The following is a 16,695-nucleotide window of genomic DNA, read 5'->3' on the forward strand; positions in this document are numbered from 1 at the left end:
TAGCTGTAACAATTACAGGGCTATTTAGTTCTTAAATTAAATATAATAGTAATTTAATATATAATTCAATCTTTTTTATTGGTTTTTTTCACATATGGATGGAGATATAAAGTGCCATGACCTTGTAAATTTTAGGATGCATGTAAATTGTAATTTAAAAATAAAGTTAAAATAAAAAATAAATAAACTATAAAATGATCATTATAATTTCTCTTATTTTGTTTTATTTTAAGTTAGGGTGGGAGGTTTTTTAAAAAAATAATAAATTAGAAGATGTGAATTTATATTTTATAAGTATTTGTTTGGTATTATGGTGTAAAGTATTTTTTTATAAGTTTTTATCGCTTAAAAATATATTAAAATAATTTTTTTTAGCTTATTTTTTTTTATATCAACACATCAAAATCATATGAAAATATAAAAAAATATTATTTTGATGTTTTTTAAGCTAAACACACTTTAGTTATGTTTGTTTTTACGTTTAAAAAGTGATTTTAAAGATTTTTAAAAATTATTTTTTTTCAAAATTATTTTTTTAATGATCTTAATATATTAATATCAAAAAAAAAATTATTTTAATATATTTATAAATAAAAATGATTTTAAAAAATAATTACTTCTATCATCAAATGCTATCTTTTAAAATTCAAATATGAGTGAACTGAGCTAGACGCGAATTATTGGCGTCTATAAATGTGGGCCTCGTCAATTTTCTGACGCAGCCCATGGGCGTGCTGTTTTAAACGACTCTAAAGTCCGCTTTCCTTTTAGTTGTGGTCCAGCTATTGGTCATCGGCTTGTCTGGTTGCCAAGATCCAATGGATTAACGTTCCGTCCATCTTCCTCGTTTGGGATTGATAACAATTATCCCGTGAAGTTACTGGAGTTGGTTAACTATATGATTAATCTCAAGGATTTGTCTAGAAATGTTAGTGATGAAAAATTAAGAATCCAAGCCTTACGGCGTTGCGAAGAGCCAGTTACTGCTAAGATAATCTCGCGGAGATTAAAACGTAAAGGGAGAGAGTAAGTAATAAGATTTCATAATTTTCTGTCAATGAAGTGCAGCCCATCCCATTTTGTCATGAGTTTGCTTCCAGCTTTATGGGATTGGACCCCTTTTTTATCCTTTGATTTTCGAGTGATCTCAGTAACCTTCTCACTAAGAGATGCCAGTGTTTCAAATATTTGAAAAGAACAATGTTATGGATGATCTTCGGGTTAAATGATGAGGGATCGATGATGGGACGCCATAATTTTAGCATGCTCCTGCTCCTGACACTCCGTGATCTCCAATGAACACTTCGCTCTGCCACAGCAAATTTCTTGGCTAATGGTCCTTCGGCCCTAACCATCCATATATATATATCATGGTGCAGTGCATATGTAAATGATGACACAGATGCATTGCTTTGGCGCCATGTGCTGGAAAGCAAGGTTGTGGGGTATAAACAACTAAGCCTCTCGCTTACAAACAAAACTTCTCTTTAAAGCAAACCCACGCAAAAAAAGAAGAAAAGGAAAAGGAACAGTATGATCTGTTTTGTTTCGATAAGAAACCGAATCGCCAACCATACAAAAAATAAGAAGAGGCCTGCCTTCCAGTTTCCATTATATCATATAGTCTCGAGCTTTCCATTCCCACCACAGACCTAATAAAACCAAAGCCGGCAAAGTCTGAAAAGTGTTAGTGAGCATTGCTGGAAAAACTACAAGAGAAGGTTTTAATTGCTCTGCTGTTCCTCTTCGATGGAATTAAGGAGGGACCTGCAGACTCTCATTGAGAGAGCATGGGGTTTGCATGATGGGCTCGCTGAGGAAATCAAAAACATCAACAGCTACTTCTGCAGGTTCTGTTCAGAACATGGTCGTTATTATAGCATAGTGGAGACCCCATTTCAGGAGAAGGAAGGATTGATTGCCATTAAGGATTCATTGAAGGAAGTAGGGAACGTGCTTGTCATTTTACAGGTACGTTGATCATTCCTTTCCTCTACTTATTTCAAGATAGCTAGCTCAGAATTAGCGTGCTGAAATTAGTCTTTCAGATAGTTTCATTTGGATTTATCAGAATTTGACATTTCAATCCCATGTTAGAGACATTACGCCTCGAATCAACAAGTACTAAAATGAAAATTCTGTGGTAATTAATATTGATAGTTGTATATACAGCACACAAGTCCTCAGGCATTCTTCATATATAGTAGTTGTATATTGCACCATACTTAACAGTTACAGCTTGAACTACTATTGAAAAAATGTTAGCCAGGCAGACCAGGGTCCCATTAATAAAGGCGCAGTCTGCCAAAAACCAGGCTCTGCTCGATAATTTCTTGTTTTAATTCGAACTTGAAGTACTGCACAAGAAATAAACATACGGAGTACGTAATTGATTTTCAGGCCCCGACTACGTCAAGGTACAGGGATTGAATACTGATGGAAATTTCTTGATGTAATGAACTGCAAAGTAGCGTTACTTGTATTCCCTTACTGGAAATCACAAAATGTCAGCGGACAACTCTATATCCTTTTCTCATGAAGTTGCTAGGTTTACCTTCCTTCCCCTAATACCATGATGCAGAGATTACGATCATGGCAACCGATTGATAGGCAAGAGGCAATTACACGATTAGAAGGAAGCTGGTTGATTCTCATGGAAAAGGTGGCACGATATCAAGGAAGACCACTTGGTGTGGTGGAAGAGTTGAACGCCTGTTTTAGCAATGGAAAGACTGTTTTTGACTGGAAGTTGAATGAGAAAAGGAAGATCAAAGGTGATGATTCCAATGTTCAAGAGGAAAAGAGGTTGGCAACTGCAGGTTTTGTCGTTTGTTGGATTAGAATGTTATTCAACCAGTGGAGGTGGCAAAAAGCTATTGGAGTTGCAGCAAAACTGATTTTGGTTTCAGCTAGCGTTTCATCTACAGTAAAATTCTGCCATGGCAGGCTGCATTGTTGCAGTTCACAAAGGAAAGTTGTTTCACTGTTTGAACCAGTATATTCAAGAACAAAAGAAAACAGTACAGCATTATCCCCCTCAAACAGCCCTCTAGATGTTTTTTATGGCAGGGGATGATTTTATTATGCTTAATTCGGTTAACCACTACTCGATTCAACCTCAGTAGTATATGATTTTATCTACTTAGAATCGAACAGAGAATAAAACTTCGTATAGGATCAATTTCATGGATCACGTTGTTGTGCTCCACTTTTATGCATTCTGAAATTGCTTTACTCCTTTAGGACCTTGTTCTTTACACGTAATTAACTGCGTGTTTCTTTTCAGTGCTAAATAAAGCAAAAAGAAAAAGAAAACAGCGGAAACTTTAGTCGATGGACAATTAGAAACACTGACCTCCATAAAAATAATAAAATAGTGAAGATTGAACGGCAATTACGTCGGCCAAACAAATCACACAACAGCAATCAGAATGCAACATCCTTTCTTTCTTTACGAGGTTAGGGTATCAAACATGTTTTTAGGGAATTTCCAATTAGACTGGAGTTCAGTTGGGTAGAAGAAAGTTGGCTATTTCTTGGACAAATTAGGGGAATCAGCACCCAAAATCAAAACAATTGGAGAAATTAATAGCAAAATGTTTCAGTGAAATAACATATTTTAATCTTTCCTGCTTTAAAACGTGAGAAAATGTGTTGTTTCATTTAAAAAAAATTAAATAGTATTATTCAATTTTTTTTTTTAATATGCTAATTTTAAAAAATATCCGTATTTCTTGAGACCAGCTTGCTTCCAAGAGCGGAATGTAATGATTTGCATTTTATTTTCTGGGCTAAGCGGTGCTCCCCTTGTACGGACCAAACCAATGCCAAGTCCAGATTGTCAAAGAATTCCTGGTCACTTTCTTTAGTCCAGTCCACTAATGCGGCTTTGCGAGCCAGTCATTTTCTATTTTCTATTATTATGGTCTCCACACCTCCCAACCATAGTTGTCATCGACTCAGGACTAATCTGAAAAAAAAAAGATATTATTGGATTAATGTAGGTATATTATTTTTATTAAAACAGTACTACTTAAAACATGAAATATTTCATAAGGAGACATATTTAAAACAAATTTAAAAAACCGCCTCACTTTCTTATAACCAACTGCCCCTCCGTTTTCCCTTCCATTCAATGCAAACCCCAACTTAATTTCCCTAGCAAATAAAATCAAGGCATTCTACAACACCAAACTTGACTTGCAAAAATTATATAATATGGATAATAAATAAAATTTAGACTAGAAGGACAATACAAAGTGGAGCAAATGGTGGTGGGATCATAGCTGTCAATTACCTTTTATTTTTATATAGCACAAAAAATATAATATAAACTTAGATTGTAAAGAATAAATCGTAAAATTATAATGGTTAATGTAAATAATAAGCAATTTCATTAATAAAAATATAATATACTTGTTCTTGTATAATAAAACCCTATCATTCAAGATTTAGAAAAAAAATAAAGGTTAGAAGTTGTTGATAAGACTTCGTGTCAAAAAAAAAAACATTAAAAAAATATATATTTTAACAACTATGCTTTTTTTATTGGCTAATATTAATTATAATATTTCCTCCAAATGCATAACCATTTACAGCGATTATTTTAGTTGATTTAATGTTTTTTTTTTATTTTAATGAATAATACGTTACTTTTAGATATTGTTATATTTTTATAAATTTCAGATATTATTTGTTGTAAAATTATGAATCTCAACAAGTTGATTAATAATGAATTATAAGTTTTGTATCAATCAAACAATTCAAAATATTTTTTTTATTAGATTACACCAGTTATAAGATTTTCTATAAAGAAATTATAATCCTTTAAATTTATTGGATTAGATTAATGTTATGTTACTTTTGTACGTAAAGATATTACCAATTTTAGCAATGTAGAGCTTGCCTTCACGGTATTCCTATAAAATAAAAATTTTCCTCGATCATAAAATCAAGATTTTTCCAATTTTAACAACGTAGAGCTTGCCTTGATGGATAAATGCAGCAGCAACATGAAGAGTTGATATTGAAGAAATCTCGAAAGAAGGTAGTAATATTCTTATGATTAACAGTGAGGAATCAAAATCAGTCGCATCAGATTTTGAATTAGGTTTTGGAGGCAGAGCTTTCGCTGCAGCTGGTGCCGCTGTTCTCTCCGCCGTCATTGTTAATCCTCTCGATGTCGCCAAGGTGCCTAATTTTCTATTTCAACTCCTCCAATTTTTCCTTTTTTTGTTTTTATGACCACTCATCTCTTCATTTTTCTAATTAAATCTTCTTCTGTGACTGATAATGTTTTAATTGATGATTTATTCATTATGTATTTTCGTAGACAAGGTCGCAAGCTAAGGCAGCAGGAGTTCCTTACCAAGGTCTATCTAGTGGAACGGCGTGTTTTGAATCGAATACGGTATGCTCATTGTTGCTATTTTATTGTAATTGGCTTTAATGAGAAATCAGGAGTCTCATATATAGCATATTGAACAGTGTTAATTTCTGATCTAAAATTGTTATTCCAGATGTTTCCTGACGTGAAAAGCACCATAGGCGCCTGCAGAGAGCATCATCTGTGGGATATTTTCGCAGGAACGATCAGATGTAAACCGTGCCTCCCAGTTTACTTCAAATCTGAACTAAGTGGTCCGATCATTTTTGTTTTGTTTCCCTTGTCCATTCCCGCTGACTGGAATGCTCCACGTCTACCATCAATTCTTGCCTTGAATTTTCATGGTAGCAATTATATCATACAATCTGCCTGGACTATCATATAGCCAATTTTCCATTTCTTTATTTCATTTATGTGAAATATTCAACTAATTCCATGATTTATCTGAGGTAATTTGGAGAAGGTGGTGATATATGTCTGCCCGGAACACATTTGCCTGACATCATAGGCTCCACTTGTGCATGAGCCAGATATGAAGATGATTGAAATCTTTTTAACTGACAAGTGTTCTAGATATTTGCTTGCTAGCTTCCTTGTGGAACAGGGGGAGGGAAGGGACTGTCTGCAAGAGTTGGTTCCCAAGTTTCTCGGCATTGATTCTGCTCGTCATTTGAGAATGTTGTGATTCCCATTTGCAAGAAACGTTGGCAAGCGTGATTGCAGCGTACGACATTGACTGTCTTGTCTTAAAAAAAGAAGAAGGAAAAGAGTCATCCTCTCGCTCCATTGAAAGGATTTCGTGAGCTTTGGCAACTTGGCAAGTATCTGAGTGCTTAAAAGGCAACAGGGTAGCTATAGAATATAAGAATTAGAATCCCCTTCTTAGGGCCTGGGAATCCCGGGATAGATTTTTATTCACGCGACAATTATTTCTAGTGATGCAACTATGCCTTGATTTGTTTTATTGTTTTTGTCCTCTTTTAACACCTACCAGATACAGGACTGGAAGGATGTGATCGTATGGGCAAAAAGATCTGGAGAAAAGGTTACCCTGTTAAACAAGTTTTTACGCATAATAATGAGATGGATTGCCCGATGAGTGGGTTCCTTACGGCCACTCACCACGGTCTATATCAATGGAGTAGAGTAGTATTTACATTTTAGAGACCAAATTGAAAGCTTTAATAAAAACGCAACTTCGAGAAAAAATAAAATTGAATCAATCTTTTAATAACCAATGCCGCCAACACAATCAATCACTCATAAGAAATTCCTTCTGAAACCAGATAAGTGAGCACAATCCATCTCTACAAGTCCTAGAAAATTCAAAAGAAAGTGTAGGATGAAGCATCTAGAGGGTGAATCAGGTATGTGAGCACCAGAGCCACAAGCATCAGCAGGTATGCGATTCCTTGGTCGACTGAAGTCCCTGCAAAAACATTAAGCAAAATCTATAAAAAAAAACCATTCAAAGAGAACTACTATCACGCTTAATTAATGGAAGACCCCTCCCTGTTTAGGTTTTAAATGGACCATCTAAGAGAATCTCTGGCATTTATGAGAATCTCTCCCCACGGAGATTCAAAAGGAGAATCTAAAAGAAGAGGGGAGGGTAGCAAGGAAACTACAATGGGTTTCGTAATTTTGAATCTAAGCAGAAAAATCCACAAGAATCAAAGCCAACGGAGAGAAGAGGAGATTACCATCGCTGGTAGGTGCAGGGGCGGGAGCGGGAGACTGGGCCTCAACAGAAGGGGAGACAACAGCCAAAATAAGGGAAACAACAGCCAAAACGGCAATAAAAGCCTTGAATGAAGCACAAACTGCCATTGCTATGCTTTCTAACTCTTAAGATCTAAGAAAAAAGCAGAAAGGTCTAGCTACAACTAGCTTCGCAAAGAGAGAAGAACAGAAATAAGAACAATGTGCTCGTCTTCACGAGAGAGAGATGGAGGAGGATAAGGAGAGAATAGAGGGAGGAGAGTATAAATACAAAGAAGGCTTGGTGAGTGTGTGAGAGAGAGAGGAAAGAGGGAAGCCACTATTTGGGAAGAAGAGTCGGAATTGGCATGTCGCAGTGTTTACTATTGAGGGCAGTGAGTGCGGGGTCCATAGAAATTTGGCTTTGCTTTCAATGCGCCATGTGATGGTCGGACCTTTCTACTTTTTTTTTTATTTTAACAGCCTGTCAGTCGAGTTGTCGCTTGACCCTTCTGTTGTTTTCGTAACGGACTTAACGGCTAATTTCTTCAACTTTATATATATATATATATATATATATATATATTTCAGAATTTATGATAGATACATAGATCTGTAAAATTTGATTTGAAACGTTGGTGAGGCATAACGAGGGGTTTTTTAAATATTTACATGTGGTAGCGTGGAAATTTGAATTTTAGATGACTTTTGAAATTAGGATAAAAATATTACTTTTAAAACTCGTGAATCTCATTAGCTAATAATAATTGACAACAGATTTGTATTCGATCTGACAACCTTAAATTTGAAAATTCTGACAAGGATATTAATTACATATGGGTGGATTACTATATATGAAATTGAAACCGAAAAAACTTGAATGTATGTAGGAAGAATCCAACATTCTAGACCGCAATTAAATGGAAAACAATGTTTTTTTTTTTCCAACTTGGATTAACACTGAAAGAAAGGGAACCATGCCCGTATGTGGTCAAAGAAGCTAATAGTGCCACACAAATTTGTGGGTGGGCAAACCGTAGAGTTGGCTTCGAACTAAACTCAAGCGGCCGAATGTCTCCTGAAATGTATTCCTAAATCGAACTTGTATAATTCACAGCACGAGCACATTCATCCAGTGAGAGAGTTTCTTAGTGAAACATCTCAAATGATGATTTTTGCATTCGTTAAGCCACAGCCCTCGGGAAAAAAATGAAGCAGCTGGGGAGCCGAATGATGGTTTTCATGATTTTGGCAACTAGTACAGGTTGTCTTTCCTGGCCACATCTGCTCTGTCATTCTCACCTTTGCCCCCATGGCCATTCCAGATGAGAACCAGAAAAATTCAAATTCAAAATGCTCTCACTAAATGGTTCTGCCCACACAACTTACGCTATCAAGAACAACGCCCATAGATGCCCGTGGATGATGACCTTGAGGTATTCTCATTTTTTATGCTCAACACCAATAATGTCAAGCAGGATATTCTCACCTTCCTAGGAAATAGGACGAAGGAGATGGTTGCATAAATAAAAAATTATCGTGTTAGTATAACAAACTTAGAATCAGCCCAAAATTCAAGGCAAGAGTTTCCAGTCTGGTTGCGGCAATTAATCATCATGCATCTGTTTTCCCTTCTTCTATCCATCCGATGCTAGTCATATATGCACAGGTTGAAGAAAGCAAACACCATTCATGGGCAAGTTGTAACTCGTGTGATTCAAAATCACATTAAAAGAGTATTTAGGAGTGTGATATCAATTACTTTTCATTTCAAAACACATTAAAATAATATATTTTTTTATTTTTTAAAAATTATTTTTAACATCAACACACCAATCAAAATAATCTAAAATTATAAAAAAATATATATTAATTTAAAGTAAAATAAATTAAATTTTTTTAAAAAAATACTTTCAAACCACAATGCCAAATACTGCTGAAATAAACCGCCATAACAACACATTCAATGGATTCAGAAAGCACGGAACACCAAGCACAACATCTGGAATTTTGACACCACAAGATAAATTTCATGATTTATACAAACCGTACAGGACAATCACAACGCCAGCCGGTAGCATGGATAACCACCATATCAATAAACACTGTTGGACCATTACCAACCTACCATGTGGACGGGACCACAGAAAATGCTTCACATGCCATGTTTTGAGATATTACACAAAAAAGGGTGTGATAAATCACGAAAATAATTTTACTTGTCAATACTACAAATTTAGTCCCGAATAGAATTAACACCTGCAAAGCATCAAAGACATCCAAGCAGGAAATCTCATTATCTGACTGCAAATGTAGTCTCTGTCCTCTAGATTCCAGGAAATTTAGTAATAATTGAAAGATTATGAAAAATCTGATCCAACAAAACTCAAAATCTGCAAGGTCTGGGTTGGGATTCCTTTTCTTTTTTTAAAGACTAACAAAATCAAACACCCAAGCAATCGACACACCACGAAATCACCAATCTTCACACCCAAAAAAAAATAAGATCTCAAACCATAAATTTGTCATATTTACTTACAATCAGTTTTCAACTGTGCTTTCAGCATCATAACTACAATCTGCAAATGAGAAAAATTCAAAGCTTGTCACCTTTTTGCAGAAAGGAAACAGAGACAAGAATACAAGATACAGGGATCCGAGAACAAAAGAAGACACAAACAACTCACTCAATGTGAAACTACCAGAAGCTAACAGGACCTTCCAATCTATTTTGCAAGAACATTCATAAAGGTACTATTTTACAGCCTGCAGTCTCATACATGCTAAAGTTACAAAAACATGCTTCAGAAAGGCATTCTATATAGAAAAAATTAGCAAAAAAATCTAACTGAACTATATGTCGGATATAATTCAACTCGCTGAGGTAATTCTCAATGAGAGGAAACACAAATAGAACCTATAATTATAGCAATTACTAGAAGCATAAACTTTTTAACTTACTTGGTAATTCAAATTGCCAATTTTGGATCCACTGTTCCTTTAGCATTACCTTCTTCTGTTAAAAGGTTGTCCGGATCCTGCAATATAACATAAAATCAGCAGCATACAGATAAGATGTAATCTGGGGAAAGTCAGGGCCAGTAGTCATATACCTCCATTCCCCATTTTATGTAATCTGGGGACTCACAGGCTTTGTATTCATCAACTAAACTCTCAATTATGTCCCGTGATTCATCGAATTCAGAGAGATCATTGTCCTGAAAAAACATTTTGCAACAGTTAATAAAAAAGCAGTCTACAAGGCTAGTGCACCTTATCTCGAAGCATTCTACACTCCAACCAAAAAGGGCTAGTGGAGATTAACAAAATCATGTTGCTCATCTGAAATGGAGAATTGTGAACAATAAAACCATAATGTTTCTGATCGAAAAGACGGGTTCCTTTTTCATGATTACTAGATGAAGATAAAACAGGGAATGTATAGTATAATCCATGTAATGACAACTGACCAGAGGCATGTGAGAAACATGAGGAAGGCAACTTACAGCAAACATCGGAAATTTTCGATAGTTATCAAGAAAAGCTTGTTTTTTTCTCAGCTTCTCATACTGGCTCAAACATTTGCTGAAGAGGTGGCGGATGCTGGTGTGGCTTGCTAGCATGAGACCACTTACCTACAAATGCAGTTTGCTCATTTATTCTTTCACAAAATTTGCATAACATTCCAGTTACACTAAACATTAGATGGGAAATTCAACATCTTCAAAATTGACATATGAAACTGAATAACTTAATCTCTAGAAAGATTTATGTTTATCGTAAGATTCTAATGAAAAATAAACCAAAACAGAGAAAGTAAGGGCACAAATTTTGTTCCTACCCTGTGCGCAGTTTGAACATAAGGAGACTTTCTAGACAAAGCAACCTTCAAAAAGAAAAGGAAAAAATATAACATGAGCAGATATTATAATCTGATTAGAAGAGGAAAAGAGTAAATGGAATGAAGAAAAAGGTTTTATTCATTGTACTATAGGAAAAGACCTGTATACTTGCAGGGCCCCACTCAATAAAGTTAACAAGCTTCCTTTCACGAATCCTCTGCAAACTTTCATGAACCTGATAAAAGAGTAGGCAATGCAATATAGATGAATTTACTTGTGTGCAAAAAGAAAAAACTGCTTGCGCTTATGATATGCAAAAAGAACTCAATTAATAGCAGCCTCTCCATGTAGTGATATGCAAAACCATGCAACAAGCACAAAGGGACCCTAGACAAAGCTGAAAGATAAAACAGGATCAACACACTGACACTATAGCTGGGCTGACCTAACAAAAAGCCAACTTACTGAAACTAAAGTATCACGTAACTAAAGCCAAATTATGAGGCAGCCATGGAGAGAAAAAAATGGAAGCAGCTAAGGGTTGACTTCCCAAATGTGCTGCCCTCATGGTGATTAACTTAACAAGTTCATTCATCTTTTCAAGCAGTCTTCTACAGTAAGAGACTTCTAACAGGTTCATAAACTATAAGAAATTATTACCTGAGTAGGGTCCACTTCTCCCTGAATAATATTCAATATTGAAATGTATTTTGCTTGACTAGCTTCTTTTGTTCGTGCATAAGAGGAAACCATGATATTCTTGGTCTGAAAAAAAAAAAAGGGTCAGTTTGATACCTAACTACAATTTGGTTAAACAATAAGGAATGAAATTTCTCACCTGCAGAAGTCTTCTCATAACATCCAATACAGTAGTTTTACGAATCACGTTAGCCTGCCATTAGATTATTTGCATCAGATCATCAGCAAATCCTCCTTTAAGAGCATAAGCATGCCAAGTGAAAATATATAAAGAAATGACAAACCAAAATAATATAATTTGATGGAGCTGCTAATTGGTGTATCTCAAATAATCCAACTATGTCTCACCAAAATCCATAAAACTACTGAAGAGATTCTAATTATCAATTAACTGAGACTCATTTTTTACATGATCAATTATAAGACTACTAATGAAACAGTATTATTATCGAACAAATTAAATGGAACCATAAAGAAATCAAGTTCAAATCTTACCTGGCGCTCCACTGTGAGTGGTGTATATCCAGTCATAAGAAAATGGCATCTTGGTGTTGGAATTAAAGATGCAAGAAGACCAACCAAGTCATTGTTCATATATCCTGGATACCGCAGAGTAGTTGTGCTAGCAGACATAACAGTAGATACCAAAGAGTTTGTTTGAGCAAATGTGGGAGTTGACAAATGTAGGCGCTCAACAGCAATTCTATTCAGTGCAGTATTGTCCAGAACAACAACACAATCTGCATTTAGAGTCAGTCTCTTGAGTGTTAAAAGTGAGTTATAGGGTTGGACTACCACATCACTTGTCTCCATCTGGTTAGGAAATACACTGTATGTCTGGACCAGCTTTTTGCTATAGCGATCATTTAAAGTCTCCAGCAGATACGAGCCCATACCTTCAATACATAATGCAGACACTCAAGTAAGCAAACCAGAAACTAAGAGCTCTATCTGGGTTCCATCATATATTAGCAACAATAAGTTCACATATTGTGCAGCCATTTTGATTAAGTTCACAATATTATCAAGTACGATTCACAAATTATCTATTATAAACCAAGAGCAATCTAACTTTGAACCAATCTACGCTTACCAGAACTGCGTTAATTCAAGTGTTCAAATCATCACCACTTGTCAGATTCTAACAAAAAATATCGGTAATATAGTTTGTGTGAGAGTACTACACAAATGCATCAAAACTTCAAAACTTTAATAGACAAGAAAAGGCAATGGCAAATTGACAAGTAAAGCAACCTGAGCCTGTTCCTCCAGCAATTGAATGGCATAGAACAAAACCCTCAAGACTGTCACTTCCATCTGCCTCTCTATCAATCATGTCCATTATATCCTCTTCAACACCCTTTCCCTGACCGGTAACAAATAAAGAAAAAAGAAATCATACAAAAATCAGATGATGACAATAAGAACCTAACTGCCAAACTCTAAAGGACGTAAGAACATTTTTACCCTGAATATCCCAAAAGAAAGAAATCAAATTATCTAGCACATGGGACAGCCAGGCAACAAACCTGATGATATCCACTGGCCCAATTATTTCCTGCACCACCACCATGATCCGAAACAAAGATGTTCTCATGATTGTAAAGATTTCGATATTCACTGTTTTGAATTCCATTGATGACCCTAGGCTCCAAATCAATTAGTAATGCTCGTGGTATGTAGTGCTGATCATCCGCTTGGTAGAAAAACACGTCTTTCCTATCACCTCCCTGAATCACCAAATTCAACAAATAGACATTGATCGAATTCCTATTAATACTATCATCTTAGAGTTCACAGATTATATATTTTTATTTTACATTTCCAAATAAACAGCAGAAAAAGGAAAACAATAAAAAGCAGACAGTTAAATTCCCTGATTTAGGTCAAGAAAATAGAATACAATTTTTCAAAAGATAAAGAGTGAGAACAGAAGACCTACCTGAGTAGCGAAATCTTCGAGAATGCCATCTTTGTTGATGCCGTGTTCGAGGCAAAGCTGTTTCCAGAACTCCATGCCGATCTGGTTCCCGCATTGTCCTACTTGCAGCGTGATTATCTCTCTCGGCATTTTTACTCTCTTTTTCTTATTTTCTCGGGAAAATTAGGGTTTTGGGATCGACGGAAAGAGAGATGGAAATGTGAGAGATTAATCTGGCGCGGAGAGGATTTTGAAAAGATGCAATAAAAAAAATTGAGGGAAAAAGGGAATCCCCGAAATTTTGGATTTTCCGTGCGCTTAATATCAATGCTTTATACACTGAAGTGAGGCAGCAACTCCCTCAGACCCTCGCTGGACTGCCGCCAGGAGTAGATGTTAATGTGCGTCCTATGCGTAGCATAAGCTCAAGGGCCTGGTTCACTGTATGGGCTTAATACCAGGGGTTTTTTAAGCGAATATATGTTTATTTTTGTTATTGTGTTTGGTGTGTAATCTATTACTGAAAACAGCAATAAAAACATGAATTTATTATTTTTATTCTTGTATTTTTTTTTGTTGAGAATAAAAGTATAAGTCACAGCATATTAAAATAATCTGATAATATATATAAAAAATTTATTTTAAGTAAAAAAAAATGTTTAATTTGAAAAAAACATGATTTGTGGTATTCTCAAACACTTGTGATAATGGTAATGGTTTAAAGTATTTTTTGTTTAAAAGTACATCTAAATAAAATTATTTTAACTTTGCTACGTAAACTTCATGTAATTCTGAGAAAACAAACCTGAAAATTACTTGTTTGTTGATAGGTGCAGAGAAAGAAATGAAACAGATTGATTCTAAAGGATTGAAATTCCATTCTATTTTCTTGATTTATAGGTAAAAAACACAAATCAATTTTATTTAAAAAGATTTTGAATTGATTAAGATTTTCTTTATATGAAGGTGTGTAAAGTTAAGGAGATTTAAATAGTATTTGTGTAAATGATAATATGATGAATTCTATATATATATATATATTGTAAGATGGATTAAGAGTGCTTGATGGATGTTTAATGATTTGAAAGTATTTGATTAATAATAATTAGGTGTATAAGTGAGAAATTGTTAATTTAAGTGTTTGATATGTTTCTGTTAAACTAAAAAATTATATTGAATAGATGCAATTTTTTACCTAAATTTTATATGTCTATCTAGTTTCCATCACTATAAATGATGTATTAATCCTATTTTGCAGAGAAAATTAGGATTAAAATAATAAATCATTCGCAAGTTATATAGCAGCAACGCTCAACAGCAGAATATTCTCCACCACTCCAGTGGCTTTTCTCGATAAAATATTGTACATAAATGGTTCGCTGATGCTAGCAAGTAGCAAGCAAAGTGAAGCTTAATTTGTCAACTCATTTATCAAGAATGCTTAATCTTAATTTTGATGTAAATAGACCAAATTTTAAAATACGCGGGATTAGAAAAACAATTGTCACAAGATCAAGGGGTGAAAGTGTGATTTTTACAAAAAAAAAGGGGGTGGGGATGAAAGAGTGCAAGACAATAATTTCCATCTCTCCTACCCTAACGAAGATCACAGTGATGGTTCATCGCACAGCAAAAGAGAAAGTAAGAGATTACATAATAACACCCACGTTATTCTACTAAACGTTCATTACACAGCCAGCAAACTGGTCCAAAGACTGACCACAAAACAGAAACTAGAAGTCTAACGGGACCAAAGAAAAGCTCCCATGGCATACTTCCTTTTCTCTCCAACATCCCCGGTGATCGGCAACCCATACTCTCTGAGCAGGCAATCAAGTTTCCATTCTTGCATGGTCTCATAGTCGGCTCTGGTGTATCTTGGGTAGTGCAGCGGCATCCGAAAGCTCCCGCTCCGCTCCTTTTCCTGCTGCCCATCTGGTCCATTACTGCCTCTGGTTGACGTTGGCCTCTGCACTGACTCCATTCCACCTCCACTTATATTTTGCCCAGCAACTTCTATGCACTAGAGTTACTTGGCCAAATATGCAAGTTAGTTGTAGAATGGTGGCGGCTTTTATAGAGGTTTTAATGAGAGACTGTGGAACGCGAGGGACCCAGACGACACCGTCGAGGTAGGGTAAGGCTGCAATATTTATCGGTGAGAAAACAATGATAATTGCTTTGTGACTTGCGAGTTGGGGTTTATTTAAATTTAAGAAAAAATAGAATTAGGGAGAAGCCCCAAGTCTATGGCCTAGGAGACGTAAGCACGTCTAGGTGTGTGTTTATAATACAGTGCAATGTAATTTTTAATTAAAAATATATTACAATAATATATTTTTAATTATTTATATCAGAACAATAAAAAATAATTTAAAAAACATTTAAAAAAAAGATAGATCTGCGTTACCAAACATATCCCAGGAGTCGTATTCAACCAGGGTGACTTTCCGGAACAGGTGAAAATATGGTGGAATTAGGTACATTAATTAATTCAATATCTTTACGCCGGCTGGATTTGCCAAGGAAATTAGTTATTAATTCAATATCTTCACATGCAAAAAAAAATTATAAAAAAATTATAAGCCATTAGATTGGTGGAAGCAACCAATAATTCTCTCATTGATTTTGTGTGATTGGATGGTTTGTATTTTTATTATGATCTGTTCTTATTTCTTTTCTTATAAAAATAGCATTACTACCTCGTCGATTATATTTCCACAGCACCGTAAAAACTAAAAATTCTTATGGTTTGCTAAAATTAGTTCATTAATCCTTATAGTATATAAAATAACTATATAATCCCTTTGTAAGCGTCAACTCACAATCTCAATCTACTTGTTTTTCTTTATGCTTTATTTTATAATCAAACTTACCCGTCTTACCTGCTTCTCCTTTTTTTTTTTCTATTTCTTTTATAACAAAAAAGACCAAAATAAATTGGAAAAATATAAAATTGATGAAAATATATACTTTGGTATTCATACTAGAAGTTAGTTTCAATATCTTATGTATGATTTATTATTTGGTTTATATATATACTAGTCTTATGTTATGATTATAAGTTTATAATAAACTTATAATTTTTACATGATTATAAATTAAATATTATATGATCACGTATCTAGTTATTTGGGGAAATTTGA

The 16,695-nt window shown here is 34.8% G+C and overlaps 4 protein-coding genes across 7 annotated transcripts; 2 read left to right on the top strand and 2 right to left on the bottom strand.

Moving 5' to 3' along the window:
• The first annotated feature begins 1,497 nt into the window (after nt 1-1,497).
• On the top strand, nt 1,498-3,275 carry LOC118041553 (plastid division protein PDV1). 2 transcript variants are annotated; one of them, XR_004686332.2, is made up of 2 exons: nt 1,498-1,971; nt 2,401-3,275. XR_004686332.2 is itself a non-coding variant. In XM_035048952.2 (2 exons), exons 1-2 carry the CDS (start codon nt 1,750-1,752, stop codon nt 3,074-3,076), a joined length of 717 nt encoding a protein of 238 aa, XP_034904843.1. In that variant the 5' UTR covers nt 1,498-1,749; the 3' UTR covers nt 3,077-3,265. The 2 variants fall into 2 exon arrangements, 1 of the variants encoding a protein (XP_034904843.1); XM_035048952.2 differs by having other exon boundaries at nt 2,582-3,265.
• A 1,697-nt stretch (nt 3,276-4,972) lies between these two features.
• LOC118041552 (uncharacterized) lies at nt 4,973-5,829 on the top strand. Its single transcript, XM_035048951.2, has 3 exons — nt 4,973-5,190; nt 5,333-5,410; nt 5,520-5,829. Exons 1-3 carry the CDS (start codon nt 5,062-5,064, stop codon nt 5,769-5,771), a joined length of 459 nt encoding a protein of 152 aa, XP_034904842.1. The 5' UTR covers nt 4,973-5,061; the 3' UTR covers nt 5,772-5,829.
• Nucleotides 5,830-6,583: 754 nt separating this feature from the next.
• Nucleotides 6,584-7,413, bottom strand: LOC118041550 (arabinogalactan protein 20). The gene is made up of 2 exons (XM_035048950.2): nt 7,090-7,413; nt 6,584-6,815 (listed from the first exon to the last, which is right to left on the bottom strand). Exons 1-2 carry the CDS (start codon nt 7,214-7,216, stop codon nt 6,712-6,714), a joined length of 231 nt encoding a protein of 76 aa, XP_034904841.1. The 5' UTR covers nt 7,217-7,413; the 3' UTR covers nt 6,584-6,711.
• An 869-nt stretch (nt 7,414-8,282) lies between these two features.
• LOC118041549 (tubulin gamma-1 chain) lies at nt 8,283-13,977 on the bottom strand. Of its 3 annotated transcripts, none has more exons than XM_073404666.1 (13): nt 13,571-13,977; nt 13,158-13,358; nt 12,883-12,994; nt 12,124-12,524; nt 11,768-11,821; nt 11,590-11,694; nt 11,090-11,164; nt 10,929-10,973; nt 10,594-10,722; nt 10,201-10,305; nt 10,049-10,125; nt 9,627-9,666; nt 8,283-8,580 (listed from the first exon to the last, which is right to left on the bottom strand). In XM_073404666.1, exons 1-11 carry the CDS (start codon nt 13,697-13,699, stop codon nt 10,057-10,059), a joined length of 1,425 nt encoding a protein of 474 aa, XP_073260767.1. In that variant the 5' UTR covers nt 13,700-13,977; the 3' UTR covers nt 8,283-8,580; nt 9,627-9,666; nt 10,049-10,056. The 3 variants fall into 3 exon arrangements, with proteins under 3 accessions (XP_073260767.1, XP_034904839.1, XP_034904838.1); XM_035048948.2 differs by lacking the exon at nt 8,283-8,580 and adding an exon at nt 9,096-9,346; XM_035048947.2 differs by lacking the exon at nt 8,283-8,580 and having other exon boundaries at nt 9,096-9,666.
• Between the last annotated feature and the right edge of the window lie 2,718 nt (nt 13,978-16,695).

Source organism: Populus alba, chromosome 14, assembly GCF_005239225.2.
Source record: "Populus alba chromosome 14, ASM523922v2, whole genome shotgun sequence".
In the NCBI taxonomy this organism is placed as follows: domain Eukaryota; kingdom Viridiplantae; phylum Streptophyta; class Magnoliopsida; order Malpighiales; family Salicaceae; genus Populus; species Populus alba.